General features: G+C 40.7%; 1 protein-coding gene across 1 annotated transcript in view; it reads left to right on the top strand.

The window, feature by feature from the left end:
* Positions 1–5825: 5825 nt before the first annotated feature.
* Positions 5826–16308, top strand: part of STK31 (serine/threonine kinase 31) — a 38092-nt gene continuing 27609 nt past the window's right edge. The window contains exons 1-6 of the mRNA XM_036453802.2: positions 5826–5872; positions 5961–6013; positions 10442–10540; positions 11408–11482; positions 13004–13162; positions 15920–16278. Of these exons, the coding sequence (XP_036309695.1) occupies positions 5845–5872; positions 5961–6013; positions 10442–10540; positions 11408–11482; positions 13004–13162; positions 15920–16278 (773 nt within the window). The 5' untranslated portion in view covers positions 5826–5844. The remainder of the gene's footprint in view (positions 5873–5960; positions 6014–10441; positions 10541–11407; positions 11483–13003; positions 13163–15919; positions 16279–16308) is intronic.

Below are 16308 nucleotides of genomic sequence, written 5' to 3' on the forward strand. Positions count from 1 at the left end.
GCGCCGATCACACCTGGCAGGAGGTGTCACCGTTACTGCACTGGATTTGGGTGAAGTGCGGGTGGAAGGTAACATGGTAGGCCGCACAGTAGCTGTGGCATCACAGTGGACTAGGACTGGTGGAAATGATAAAGATGGAGATCTTTAGAAACCCTGGACAAGGAAAATGACTTAGGTTCACATTAGCCGCTTACCTCAAGGCATGCCGCCAATGCCAGAGTGCCTCGATGGCACCCTTTACGGAAAGTCTGTCTCGTCTCCCGCAGATGCAGACAGTCTGCGCTGACAGCTGGCCCACAGTCAGTAGTAAAGGGCCAAGGCTGCGAAGGAAGCGATGCCCAGCTGCGATCATCCCCTCCCACCAAGGCCGCCTGCTGGCAGGATAAGACTCCACCCCGAATCACAAGTGTGCCGCCCCAGCACAGCCAAGGGTTCGGCGAGCCTGAGGGAGGGCCGAGAAGGATGAGGAAAAGACAGACAAAGAGAATAAGCTGGGTCTAGGTGGATCTTCTGTGCGTGACTGAGGCTGCAGAACAGATCCAGACTGCAAACTGATGTTTATTTTATAGTCAGAGGTAAACAAGGTGATTTACAATGTTCTTACAAGTTTCACTTGTTTTGGCAGCACTTGCTGCCCCTCCCACAGCCCATTAGCTACCCAGGAAGGATCTAGGGAGCTCATGAGGTTAAGCTGAATTATGCTTAGAGGGCTGTGCCCTCCAAGCTGGGACTTGTTTGTGGCTTGGACAGCAGGTCAGTCCCAGGCTTACACACAGGATGGGGACATTCGTGTTGGTGAGCCTGATCTTGAACTCTTGGGTTTTCTCGAACTTTTGAATGGGCAGAAGCAGCTTCCCTGCTTTTGCTAGAGGACAGCAGCCTGTGCTTGCCTGGAGATCCTGCAGAGACTTTGAGGCATTGTAAGGTGACACTTGTCTTCCTGCCACCTCTCATCGACTTCACACTGATAACTAGGATAGGGTCTCAGCATTCCCTAGGGGGGACATTCAGTCCTGCCTATATGATGGGTAGGGAATGTCCAGCTCCCAGGCTGTATAAGACCCGAGAAATCATTTGGTCTCGCTGTGCCAAGGCATTAGGGGTGAGTTAATTCAGTGTTTGACCAAATGTAGCAGGCTAATTTTTAAGTTGACAATTTTGTATGGCCCTTAAATGATGTAATAAATATCCAAATGGCCGTTGGCAGAAAAAAAAGGTTCCCCACACCTATTTTAGGATTCATTACAATCTGAATGAATTGCAGGTTCTGGTTAAAATGTATTGGCAGGAAATATGTCTAGGGGCAGATCTCGAGGGTGTTGGATTGGGGTGGAGAGCTTTCTATGTAAAGAAATAATGCTTCGCATCTTACATAAAAGTCAACTAAAAAAAGACTTTAAATGTAAAACCTAAATATGTAAAACTTATAGAAAATATAGGAGAAACCTTTTGTATTCTGGGTCTGCCAGAGACTTCTTGGAATCAAGACAAAAGCATGATCCATAAAAGACAAAAAATGATAAATTGTATTTCATCAAAGGCTCTTGAAATGCCCTCTTTTAGAGAATGAAAAGTCACAACTGGGAGAAAATCTTTGCAAATCTGAAAGAGTTCTATCCACAGTATATAAAGAACTGCAAAACTCAACAAGAAAACAAAAAAAATAGGAAAAATTTTGAACAGATACTTCACCTAAGAAGCTATATAGATAGGAAATAAAAGATACTCAATTATTTTTAGTTAATGGACAAATTCAATTAAAAGCACAAAAAGATACCACTATACATAAAATGTCTGAACTTAAAAATACTGATCATAAAAAATGATGGTGAGGATATAGAGCAATTACAACTCTTGAACACTTTGTAAAACTACTTTGTGAAACATCCTAGCAGTTTCCTAAGAAGTTAAACACACTCAACTATACGACCTTACTTTTCTACTCCTATATACCAACCCAACAGAAACGGAAACATTTGCCCATACAAATACTTGCACCTGATTGCCTATAGCAGCTTTATTTGAAACAATCCCAAACTAGAAACAATCTAAATGTCTCTCAAAAGTAGATAATTTGTAATATAATCATTCAATGGAATAGTACTTAGCAAACGAGTAGCAACAAACTATTCATACAGGTTGGACAAAATAGATGAGTCTCAAGAAAATCATGCTGAATGAAAGAAACCAGAGAAAACGTATGTATTGTATAATTTCATTAACACAGAATTGTAGAAATTGCAAACTAATATATGGTGACAGCAAGCAGAATCTGCCACTTGGGGTAGGTAGGAGAGCCAAATAGAGGAAACATTTTTGGGGCAAATGAAATGATTATTATCTTGATTATGAGGATTATTTCAACAGTGTATATGTTAGGTTTAATCAAATTGTGCATTTTCTTTAAAAAAATATATTTTATTGATTTTTTTATAGAGAGGAAGGGAAAGGGAGAGAGAGTTAGAAACATTGATGAGAGAGAGACACCGATCAGCTACACACCTCCTACTGGGGATGTGCCTGCAACCAAGGTACATGCCCTTGACCGGAATCGAACCTGGGACCCTTCAGTCTGCAGGCCGACGCTCTATCCATTGAGCCAAATTGGTTTCAGCAAATTGTGCATTTTCCATACTTGAAGCTTATTGTTAATTACACCTTAATCAAGGAATTATATTAATGGAGATAATCTTAACTGTTGTGCAAGGTTTGCCACAAACTGTTCTATGTGTATGTAACCAGACACCTCAACTACAATATATTAATGTACCCCCTTTCCTGCCCCCCCCTGAAGTGATGGAAAAGCCATGAGACAAGAGGGAAATAGAGGCTAGGCCGAGAATGCTTGTGAAGCTACGAATCTGAAAACATTTCCATGCACCAAGGTCATTTTCCCCTTTCCCTCTTGCAAAACGAATGTTGGCACTTATGAGAACAGTATGCTGAGTGAAAGAAGCCAGTCAATGAAAGAAAAACACCACATGATCTCACTCATTTATGGATAATAAGGAACATTATAAACTGATGAACCAAAAGATAGATGCAGAGACAATAAAGCAACAAGCAGACTGTAAAATGACAGCGGGGAGGGTAGGGAGATTTGGGGGAGATAAGAGGTAAACCCAAGGACTTGTGTGCATGCATATAAGCACAACCAATGGACGCAGAACTCTGGGGAGGGAGGGAGGGCGGGCATGTATGGGCATGGGGGGGGGCGGTAGTGGTAAGATATGAACCCATATAACACCTTAATGGACCTCGAGAGCTTGTTTGGAGGTTCTAGCAGGGGAGCGCAGCTACTCGTCTACCCTTGACCGAAGACCGGTCCTCTCCTCTTGGGGGAAAGTCGTCCTCTTCGACCGAGCGAGCGCGCAGCAGCTTGGGGAGGGACGCACATGGATCGGTGAGGGAGGAGGGGGACACCGGCCTAGCCAGCCAGATCAGCCGAATCTACCCTGGCGATCAGTGGGGTGACAGACGTCGCAGCCAGACCGCCCTCACTTCCCATATAACACCTTAATAAAAAATGAAAAAAAGTTGGAACCAGCGCGAACAAACTAGGACAGAGCCCGGAATTCACCCCTACTCGATGCCGCCTCGCGGGGGGACCCTGCCTTCGCCGGCAGGTGCGAGGCACACCCCTCCCCAGCTCCCCGCCTCCCCACCTCCCGCGGCCCCGCCCCGCGCCCGGCGTGCCCCGCGGCCCGGCCTCAGCGGCCACGTGGGCGCGGGCCACGTGGGCGGGGGCCACGTGGGCGGGGGCCACGTGGGCGCGGGGCACGTGGGCGCGGGCCACGTGGCGCGGGGCACGTGGGCGATGGCGCAGGGCGGAGTGCGCAGGCGCCACCTGGAGCCGCAGCGGCCGCGGCTCGCGCGGTGAGTCCTGCGGGGCCGTGCCCGGGGGCCGTGCGGGAGGCCGTGCGGGAGGCCGTGCGGGAGGCCGGCCGCGGGGCGGCGGCGGCGGCGGCGAGGCCGGGGCATGTGGGGCTGGGAGCACGCTCCCCGGGCCGGGGCGGCGGCCGCGGCGAGGTCAGCGGGCCCCTCGGGCGGGCGGGCGGCGGCCGCTCCGGGCCGGCGTGGCCGCGGTGCCGTTAGGCCTCTGGGAGGCAGGCGAGGCCCGCCCCGGCCGCCCGGCCTCGAACCCCGGGCCCCGGGCACATGGAGGAGCCCCTTATCTGCCATTTAGGCTGCAAAAACCTGGCCACGCAGCTGCCAGGAGCCGCCTGGGCCCGCCCCGAGCCATCGCCCTGAACCGGCGGGCCGGGGCCCACTGGCCGCCCAGGTTTGCGGGAAAGTCGTTTGGACCCCCACGCCCCACGCCCCGCGCCCCGCACCCCACACCCCACACCCCACACCCCGCGCCTTAACACAGGATTCACCGCGGCGCTGGGAAAAGCCGCTCAGGGGCCTGGTGCGATTCCCAAAGCTCACTTCTCCAGTTTTTACTAAATTGAATTCATGGTGTCCTTAAACCGACTCGTTTTTTTCTTTCAATATTTTTGCTCACCTTAAAAACGACCTGTTGACCAATATTAGAGGAAGGATCCTTGTTTTTGGAAATGTTTTGATGCTGCTTAGTGTATGTGAGAAAGAAGATTTTAAAGCTGTAACAAAAATGAGGAGACGAAAATTAAAAAAAAAAAATAAATTATGACCTTTCCTCCCTCTCCCCCGTCCTCAGACACAGTTAACTTCTCTCTCTCTCAGAGAACATTTTAAACTTCGGTATATTTAGATAACTTTAAAATCTCTTAAATATATACTTCCAGTTTTCTTTAAAGGACTAATATTTATGCATGTAAAGTGCAGTATCATAGTGTATTAAGTGTAAAATTGTAAAGCAGTGGGTATTTTGAAATATTTTGCAGTTGGCAAAGTTTGTTATGTAATAAAAATTATTTTAATCCTCACCTGAGGATGATTTTAGAGAGGGAGGAAGATGGGGGGCGGGGAGAGGAGGAAAGAGGAGAGGGACATGGATGGGTTGCCGCCTGTAAGCATCCAGACTGCAAGTGGATCTTCAACAAGTTGAGCTTCCCAGTCAGGGCTGAAAGTTATTTTTTTGAAATAATGGGAAAGATGTGATTCTTTTTGCAAGTCTCTAATTGCAAGGCATCTTCAAAAGCAGAAGTCACTGTATCTTTTAAATAAAATTGATTACCAGTTTGAGGCATTTGTTCTCTGTATGTTTGTAGTGTTTCTTCTTTAGATTATAGAAGGCCTCTTGTTTTGGGAGGACGTCAATTTATTTATTATTATTTTTAAAAATATATTTTATTGATTTTTTACAGAGAGGAATTGAGAGGGATAGAGAGCTAGAAACGTCGATGAGAGAAACATCGACCAACCGCCTCTTGCACACCCCCTACCGGGGATGTGCCCGCAACCAAGGTACATGCCCTTGACCGGCATCGAACCCGGGACCTTTCAGTCCGCAGACCGACGCTCTACCACCGAACCAAACCGGCTTCGGCAGGGAGGACATCAATTTAAAAGAATATGCACATTGTTATGAAGTATTGATTTATGTAACTGATCACAATGTGCATGAATTATCCACTTTGGTGTAAATTTGTAAGTTTTGCTAAAGAGAATTTTAAAGACGGTGTTTGTATATGGTGAAATTGGAAAATACAGTATACTAAAAACAAAATAATTATTGAACAAATATTTTTGAGGTATTTTTAAATATAGAGTTGAATTTTGATAACTTTATTTAGTGCAAAACATATTTGTAGGAACTTGAAGATTAGGTTTAGTCTTTTTCCCCCCCACTGCTAATGGACAGATTATCAGAACCTGATTAAGATATTGCATTGTTTTAGTTTTTCAGGAATTGTCCAAATGGATGAAGATATACATTACAATAAAGGTACTTACACTAAAAATTATTTTTGGATGTAAAAGTTAGATGATCTTGATTAATTTCTAATTTTCTTCGAATTGTGATTTGGTTTTAGTTGAAGATGTGGTGGGAAGTCATGTGGAAGATGCAGTAACATTTTGGGCCCAGGTAAATAGCAGCCTAGTTGATTTTTCTTTCCCATCCTTCCTCCACTAACAACAAAAATAAAAATCCCAGAATATATCATTGTCATTCTCAGTTTCTAACTTTTATTGATAAGCATTTAACACAAGGCATTATTAGAAGACAAATGGCTACAGCTGGAGCTTAATACCTGAGTTCTGAGTTGAATGCTCATAGTATACTAAGTATAAGCAAACAAGAGTGCAATCATGGTTCAGAATTACATTGAATTTAAAACTTAACACCAGTGATCTAGGCTGCATAAATTACTGAAGATGCTGAGAGGTTTTTATTTGTGAAGTTACAGCTCCCTCTAGTGATACTTTATAAGATTGTTTCTTGAAAGATAATCTCATTTTTCCCTAATGGCTTAATTTTGAATTTGAATTACCATGTCTTTCTCATTGCAAAATTGGCAGTAGTAATGAAGTACTATAGTAAGTTTCTATTAATAGTAAGGCTTCAAGTCAGATACGTTTATTCAGATTTAAATAAAAAGCCAGTTACCAAAGTTCAAGTGTTCCTGAATTTAAGATGGTGACTCTAACGAACATTAGTACACACTTTTAATTTTGTGAACTACACATGAAGGGAAGGGAACGATATTTCTTCGTATTTTCTATAGCATGAGAAGTCTTTATTTTTAAAAAATATTTCATTGATTTTTACGGAGAGGAAGGGAAAGGGCTAGAGAGTTAGAAACATCGATGAGAGAGAAACATGGATCACCAGCCTCCTGCACACTCCCCACTGGGGATGTGCCTATAACCAAGGTACATGCCCTTGACTGGAATCGAACCTGGACCCTTCAGTCCACAGGTTGACACTCTATCTATTGAGCCAAACCAGTTAGGGCAAGCAGTTCTTTCTTGTGTGGGTGGAGTGAATTGACAATGTGGGATATAGAATTTATGAGGAAAAAAGTTACAGAAGAATCTGGTTAACCCAGAGTTCTTAAGTCTGTATAGAGACATATTGGAGCAGGAGAGCTTGTAGCGCATTCGTCTCTGGATTTTCTAAAGTGTCCACATGTTCCAGTTCCATGTCCGTTGTATTCATAGCGTAGCATCTGTGTCACTCGCAACAGTGTCCCCGGTTGAATGATAAATTATGTTTAAGCTCATTATAAAGGAACATTTATTAGTTTAAGATTTTCTAAACCAGTGCTATCCAGTAGAATAACATGAACCATATGAATAATTTAAAATTCAGCTGACAGATGGATTCTCTTAAATTGGTAGTGATATTGAAGAAGTGAAGTATCCTGATCAGCACATCATATTGGGAATTCATGATGTTGATATATCTCATTATTGATGACAGTAACCTTGATCCATTGGGTTATGGTTGTAACTGTTAAGTTTCTTCACTGTAAAGTTACTATTTTTCCTTTTGCAGTTAGTGTTTTACAGGGAGCTACATTGAGACTAACCTTGTTTCTCTTCAATGTTGCACCCACACGTTTTATTATTTATTAGTATGATGCGTACCAAATGATGTTTCTATTGGGTCGGCAGCTAAGTAATTGCGGATTTTTTAAAGAAAATCAAAGACAATTTTTTCATGGAACTAAATAACTTTATTCTGTAATGTATTGCCCATTTTGATCAATGACCTTTTGCCATCTTTCAGGCAGCATCATAATCCCATGTTCAAAAAACTTCTGGTTTTTATTAGCAAAAAACTGAATCAGGTACGATTTGACATCATCATCATTATTGAAATTTTTACCATTCAAGGAGTTTTGTAAAGATCGAAACAAAAAGTAATCAGATGGTGCAAGGTCAGGACTATATGGTGGATGTGGCAAAACATCCCAACCAAGCTCCGTTAATTTTTGCCGAGTGACCAAAGATGTGTGTGGCCTTGCATTGTCATGATGGAATACAACACCTTTTCGATTTGTCAATTCGGGCCACTTTTCTTTAACTGCATTGTTTAATTTCGTTAGTTGTTCAATGTAGACATCAGAATTGATCGTTCGGTTGGGTGGTAAGAGTTCAAAGTAGACAATTCCTTTGTAATCCCACCAAACTGATAACAAAACCTTCTTTTGATGAATATCAGCTTTTGATGTTGTTTGAGTTGGTTCACCTGGCCTGCTCCAAGATCTTTTCCGCTTGATATTGTTGTAAACAACCCATTTTTCATCGCCAGTTATCAGTCGTTTTAAAAATGGATCATTTTCATTACGTTTCTTTAGCAAATCACAGCTGCTAATGCGTTGCGTTAACTGTGATTCTTTCAGTTCGTGAGGAACCCATGTATCGAGTTTTTGAACATAGCCAAGTTGTTTTAAGTGATTTTCAATGCATGTATGTGATACATGAAGCTTCTCTGCAATCTCACGTGTTGTACTGTGACAGTCCGAATTGATTATTGCTTTGATTAGGGCGTCATCAACTTAACTGGACGACCAGAGCATTTTTCATCTTTGAGTGAAAAATCACCAGAACGAAATTTGGCAAACCAATTTTGACACTGCCGTTCTTTTAAGGCTTTGTCACCATAAACAGCAGATAACTTTTTATGAGCTTGCGATGCATTTTTCCCTTTGCGGAAATAAAAAAGCAAAATATGACCAAAATGTTCCTTTTGATTTTCCATTTTTCAACGAACGCCAAACGAAAACTACAAAACAGATCAAAAAACTTTTTTTACTGATTAACAGCTGGATAGCCAACTATCAAATAACAAAATGTGTTTTACATTTGTACTACGTCTGCAAACCTAAAAATTCAACTGAAGCCATATATGTGTGAAACCCGCAATTACTTAGCTGCTGACCCAATATTTCCCTCATTCCTTCTACATTTGTTAATTGGAATTCTGTAGGGAAGAGTTGTCTGTTCTCCACCATTTATTTGATGGTTTATATTAATATGGACAGTGGGTATATATAATCTAATACTATATTTTATAATTTAATTTGTTGCAGCTTCAGCCATTAGGAGAGTGTTCACATTCATTGGCTATTGCATCCTTTGTATATAACCATTTTTTAAAAAAAATTTTATAGCATTTCTTGACTCTGCCAGATATTACAGGATTGCCTTTTATTTCCCTTTTCTAGCCCTGGAATCAACTCCTCTCCAAGAAGGGTTGATTCTGGTTCCTTTTATTGGAGAAGGGTGTTTAGACAAAATGTCCTTATTGCTACTGGAGTGTCATTGCGTCTAGGCCCTCTCAGTAGGCCGAGCTAGAAAAGATACCTTATGTAATAAAAGCCCAATGACGGAAACAGCGGAATGACCAGAGACGAGAAGGACCACAGCCCCTCACCCTGGCCAACCCCACTCCCAGCAGGGACCCCCACCCTGATCCAGAGCCCCCATCAGGGCAGGCTGGCTGGTGAGAGGGCGGAACAGCCTACCTCTCAGTTCCTCCAGCCATCAGGCTCCAATTGTCGGATGGCAGAACTGGGGTGGATGGCGGCGGGGGTGGGGGGTTGGAGAGTGGGGGCAGAGCTGGCGAGTGGGCAAACGGCTGACCTCTCGGTTCCTCCCCTCGGCCTGACCTGCTGGCACCGATCACCTGATGGCAAGCGGAAAACTTAGGGTGGGGGCAGCAGGGGCAGGGCCAACCGCAGGCAGCCAGGGAAGATGGCCCTGACCACGGACCAGGCCTAGGGACTACCTGCACATGAATTTCTTATGTATAAGGAACTAAATGTATAAAAACTAATGTATAAGAACCTACTCACTCATATACGCATCTATATTTCTCTTTATCTTTGTGTGTGTCTTTCATATATGCACAGATACATACAAACAATGCACACACATGCACCAATAACATGTATATTAGTTCATTCTGATACCTTCTAGTTCTAGTCTAACACTGTAAATTTATTTAGCCTTCCTTTGTCAGTTCTTCCTGCTCTCATTTACAGTATATTTAATTATTTGTTCAATCCTACTATATACCTAATTTCGAACTGTTATCCCAAGAATCTGTAAGAAATGAATTTACTAACTAGATTACAGTATTTGTGTACAGGGAAATGTATACTTTTGAAATTATGTTTGCATGTTTCCTTTACACAATAACAAATATGTGAGAAGACTTAAGTCATTAGACCAAAATATGCTATCCACTTTGAGTAATTAAAGTTTGATTTAAAGTAAAATCCAGAGATAATCGTTTAAATTTACCTCTTCATATTAATAATATTTTGGTAGCTTGGTTTGAATTCCAAGTAATTTGAACGCATTGGGAAGTAAACATTTTCTGTAGCCTAGTCCCATTTTTTGTAAAGAACTCATTTGAATTATGAAAAACTGACATAAGGATTTGATTTAATTTCCAATGCTCCAAAACCTTGTTAAGTATTATGCTTAGTGGAACCCTTAATTGGATAACACTATCCAATAATATTTTACTGAATCATACTATATCTGTTCTCCCTTCTAGAGTATCAGTAGAAATGAGGATATTATGAAGATTGGTTGCTCACTGTCTGAAGTTTGTCCTCATGCCAATTCAGTTTTTGGGAATCTTGATCTAAAGAAGGTGAGTCATATTCTTGGATATAATTACCCCATCTGTCATGCTAATCTTTCCTATACCTTAAATTTTATAGTTTTTGAAGATTTTGATATATTTGAAAGGAAGAGGCAAAATTTTAGAATATGTATAAGCTGTAGTCATAGTAAGTTTTTTCTATTGAAATACTTATGTACTACCTGCTATGTGCCAGGCACTGTGTTAAGCATGGAATATACACTGGTAAACAAAATAAGAGTCCTTGTGTGAATTTAAGGAGGCACCTAAGCAAGTGCAGAGTTGGTCCCTCAGAGTAAGGGAGTGCCTCTTTAAGTTTTGTGTGTTGAGTGCCTTGCTAGTTAAATGAGAGTTAGATGTCTGTATTTTAATATGGAATTAGATGCAAAAAAGCGTATGTAAAAATAGCTCATTTGTGTAAAAATGTATAAACATATATCCTAGTGTATATGTTCATATATTAATGGATACCTAAGTGTCCATTTATTGGCTCTTGTAAATAATGCTGCAATGAACAGGGTGCCTTTATCTCCAAAGAATATGAAAATACTAATTTGTGCCACCTTTTTCAGTTGTCTGTTTTTTATCTTTCCTCCCCTCCCCAATCTCACCCCTTTTCTTTGAAAGGCAGAATAGCATAATGGACTCTAGTCAGATATCTTAAGTTTGAATCCTGGATCTACTGCTAACTAGCTTATGACTTTAGTTATACAATTGTGAAACACAGTTCCTGCTTGTTCAGGTTGTTGTAAGAATAAAATAAGGTATAAATAAAGTACTTATTGACATGTAGTTAAGTGGTAACCAATATTTTCATCTACTTAACATGCTTTGATTAATTAAAATTCCAAATGTACTTTCTTTTTCTCTTTGTAGATTTATGGTGGATTATTTTCTGAAGATAAATGTTGGTACAGATGCAAAATACTGAAACTCATCAGTGATGAAAAGGCAGGAATAAATGTTCAATTTTTCCTCCCTGAGGAATATTTATTCTGGTTATAAAATCTGATGCTTACTTAACCCTTCATTGCTTATTCATAATGGTAATAAGGTCCAGGGAATTTTATGTATGTATATATATTTTTTTCTTTTACCTAGTGAATATAAAGGAAATGAATTGCTTAAAAAAGAAATCCAGGTCAGATTCAGGAACATTCTTCTGAATTTATGTTGTCATATAATTACTCCAGATTGTCCAAGAAGAATAGATTAAATAATTTTTGATGTTTTTGTGTATCTCAGTTCTTAATAATTATGTTTGATTTTTGCTGAGCAACTTTGAAAAGTGCCTTCTATTAAGATTAAATAGGAAAATAACATTTCATTGGTCCTGAAGTTATGTTTGCCTCTTAGTTCCTGTGCATATTGTTAATGAAGATGGGCTTGAAGCTTCCCCTGTTTTGTTAAATGTGATGAATTTTCTTTGTATTTAGTTATTTATTTTACTTATAAAGTGCACTTTGCAAAGCTATGTAAACGCATCTCTGTGGACTTTCCTTTATTGTTTTTTTCAGTAGTGGTTTTCTTGGATTTAAAATATTTTATAATATGTATATTTTATAAATATTTTTCTTGTAACAAGGAAATGCTAAGATGAAACAATTTGAGTAATATTTCAAATATCTTAAAAAAAATCTCACATTTTATCACTGACAAAGACAATGATTTTATCTTTTAAAAAAATACGTTTTATTGATTTTTTACAGAGAGGAAGAGAGAGGAATAGAGAGTTAGAAACATAGATGTGAGAGAAACATCAATTCAGCTGCCTCCTGCACACCCCCTTCTATGGATGTGCCTGCAACCAAGGTACATGCTCTTGATTGGAATCGAATCTGGGACCTTTCAGTCTGCAGGCTGACTCTCTATCCACTGAGCCAAACTGGTTAGGGCGATAATGATTTATCTTAATGAAATAGACCCTTCTATTAGAGCTTTTCTCCATAATTTGACAACTGTAATTCTACTTTGCGTTTGCTTTTGATTTGGCTTTAACTTTTTAAATTAAGAAGCAAGCTGGCCTTTGACTTTGTGATAAGGTATTTTTCTTTTTAAACAGTTATAGAGCTGGAGGTAAAAATGAAGTTGCTTCATTTTCAAGGTCTAATAGCTGGAATGGGTTTAATTTTATAACTTTCAGCTTGAATTTAATAATGTTGAATGATTATAATATTCCAGGTAGGAGAGGGCTATAAGCTTCATAGGTTTATATTTATTTAATGTCAGTGCATTAAAAACAAATCCAAAATGAGAAATGGTACTGTTGGAAGTAGCACTGTCTAATACCAAATACAGAATCACTAGGTTCTCATTGGACTATGGATTTTCCTTATTTTGAGGATATTGCTGGAGCTCTTATTTGCCAATTTGAGGAAAAATGCTATCTTGAGTTATAGCTAATTAATAGAAAGCAAATTTTGTTGAGATATTTAGTTCCTTATTAGCATTTGTTTCATTTTTTCCTCCCAGTGTCTGGTGAGATACATTGACTATGGAAATACTGAAATTCTAAATCGATCTGATATAGTTGAGATTCCTTTGGATCTGCAATTTTCTAGTGTTGCCAAAAAGTATAGACTTTGGGGACTACAGATTCCTTCTGGCCAAGAAGTTAACCAGTTTGATCAGGCAAGTAACAGATTATAAATATTTTTTGTTAATGGAAGTAAAATAAAATATAGGTATAGTTAAATTTCATGAATTTTCTTTAATATAAAAGCTTGTGTAAGTAATAAAAAATATGAATTATAGAATGATTCAAAAGCAATTATATAATAACATGTTTGTGCTCATCTTTTGCTAGGTACATTTGTTGGTATTCTGTTAAAGTTGTATATATGTGTATATATCTATATATATATATAAAAGCCTAAATGACTGTCTGAGTGTCTGGTAGCTATGATGCAACAACCACCAGGTGGTAGACTCTCAGTGCAGGAGCTGCTGAGCTGTGGTGACTTGGCAGCTGTGGTTCTCAGGTGGCGCACCTGGAACCAGAGAGGAGGGAGCCCGATTCCAGGGTGTGTCACCTGAGAAACGCCCTCTTGCAATCTGTGACTCCAAGGGGGTTAGCTGATTTCACCTGATCCCTTTAGGCCAGGCCAAGGAACCCCACCAGTGCACAAATGCGTGCACCAGGCTTCTGGTATCCTACTTAATAAAAGAGTAACATGCAAATTAACCATCACTCTGCTACACCCGCCAGCCACGCCCACCAGTCAATCAGAGCAAGTATGCAAATTAACCCCAACCAAGATGGCTGCAGTCACAGAGAGCAGTTGAGAGGCTTGGGTTTCCCCGGCAATAGAGGAAGCCAAGATTTCCACACACCCTGGCCAGCCTAGGACTCCACTCAAGGATACAAAGTTTCAATTATAGAAGATAAATCCCAAGAAAAATGGTGGCAGCCATGGAGCTGGAGAGAACAGGCTAGGGTTGGAAGCCAAGCTTTCTGCCTGCCCTTTCTGGCCTAGGCCTTCACTCCATTATACAAAGTTTCAATTATAGAAGATAAACAAATCCAAACAGAAATGGCTGCAGCAGCAAGCAAGAGGCTTGGCTCTGCTCCAGGCTATAAAGTTTCAATTGTAGAAAGTTAATAAATTCCAGATACAAGTGCCTCTGCTTGGGTCGCCAGGGGGCGTGGCTGCCTGCACACCACCACAGGCCCCTCGCCCAGGCTTCCCCAAACCCCACCCTGATCCAGGACACCCTTCAGGGCAAACCAGCTGGCCCCCACCCATGCACCAGGCCTCTATCCTATCTAATAAAAGAGTAATATGCAGATTGACCATCACTCCAACACACAATATGGCCACTACAAGATGGCCAGCAGTGGAAGGCAGTTGGGAGACACCAGGCCTGCAAGGGAGGGCAGTTGGAGGTGATCAACCCTGCAGGGGAGGGCAGTTAGAGGTGACCAGGCCAGCAGAGGAAGGAAGTTGGGGGCAAACAGGCTGGCAGGGGAGCAGTTAGATATCAATCAGGTTGGCATGGGAGTGATTAGGGGGTGATGAGGCTGGCAGGTAGAAGCGGTTGGGGCAATCAGGAAGGCAGGTAGGCGAGCAGTTGGGAGCCAGCAGTCCTGGATTGTGAGAGAAATGTCCAATTTTCCATTTAGACCCCATCCTGGTGGCAGTTGAGCATCCCTCAAGGGGTCCGAGATTGGAGAGGGCGCAGGCTGGGGTGAGGGACACGACCCCCCCCCCCCAAATTTCGTGCATTGGGCCTCTAGTTTATATAATATGATAAATATGAATAGTTTTATTCTGTTATGAAAACAACAGGAGAGTCTCATATATGATGGGGAAAATGATATTGTCTTTGGGTTTTGAGACAGATTATAAGTAAAAGTGAACTTTAACCTAGTCTTGATCATAAATATCAGTCATTTGAAATTAGTGAAGTTGTAAATTAATTTGACTTTATCACTTGGGCAGAGGCTCATACTGTTTGATGTGATAATAAGCAGTGATGTTCTGCTAATCTAGATTCTAGTTTGAATTCATTTCCATTAAATTTTGGGTTAGTAATCTAATTCTGGAAGACATCTGATAATTTCAGGGGTAGTCTTACAGTCTAATTAAATTGTATTCCAAGTTCAGGGTTCTGTCTTGGTGGTTAGAGTGTATCAAAGTAATTTAGAGAATTTTAATATTTTTGAACTATAAGCAGGCCCTTATTAAAATCAAATCTCAAAATATCCTCCATTCCAAAATATGTCTTAGGTATATTTGTGCTTAGTGCACAAGATGGATAATTATAAGTTAGCAAATACATAATTACTCATATGGCTTCTTATATACCCATTGTATAAGTGTTATGTCCTTAAACAAAATTCAGTTTGAGGGTTTTGAATTTAGGAATTTGTAACATCTCATATTCTATAATTTTAATTTGTTGATTTAAAGAAAATTGTTGATATTTTGTGCTCTTAGTTCTGTTTTTTGCTCCTGTTTTTGTGTTTAAAACCAGAGTACCTGGTTTTGCCTTTAAGATATTTTTAAAGTTTTGTTGAATTTTAGCACCTTTTCTAGGTATCAAAATCTATTTTTATGTTCTGTAGCTTCTGAGGACACCACTATATTTAGTTGGGGCCAAAATAGTCAGCAGTCTGATTGGTTTTAAAAAATTATTTGAGAATATTTAATTGATCACATTAAAAATATACAAATATGGGTGCCTATACTTCAGGTATTCTACTTCAGCAAGTGTATAATTGGAATATATTCATGCACACGTGGAGTATATTTGCATAACAAGGTTAGATACTTCCATAGAGATTTGAGAATGAAAAATACAATCATTGGAAACGGTGGGTGGAAACAGTGAAGAATAACAAGTTGGTGTAGCTGTTTTATGCCTTTCCCCCCCTGTCTTTCTTAGGGTAGAACCTTTCTGGGGAGCTTGATTTTTGAAAAGGAAATAAAAATGAGAATTAAAGCAACCTATCAAGATGGAACAGTTATCGCTCAGGCGGAGTATGGCACGGTGGACATAGGGGAAGAGGTGGCGAAGAAAGGATTTGCAGAAAAATGCAAACTCCCGTCCAGCACTGACATTAGTGAAGAACAGAAACCAGACCCTGGTCAGCTTGTTCTCAGGAACCTCAAAGGCCCCATTCCTCTGTGGGGACATAGATCAAACCAGTCAACATTCGGCAGGCCAAAGGGGCGATTAAATGGGAGGCAGACACTTGACTCGAAGGATGAAAATGATGTAGGAAATCATGTGCCATTTCCAAAGTAAGACTTGATGGGGTTTTAATCTTAGCT

Source organism: Pipistrellus kuhlii, unplaced genomic scaffold (assembly GCF_014108245.1).
Source record: "Pipistrellus kuhlii isolate mPipKuh1 unplaced genomic scaffold, mPipKuh1.p scaffold_m20_p_26, whole genome shotgun sequence".
NCBI classification, from domain to species: domain Eukaryota; kingdom Metazoa; phylum Chordata; class Mammalia; order Chiroptera; family Vespertilionidae; genus Pipistrellus; species Pipistrellus kuhlii.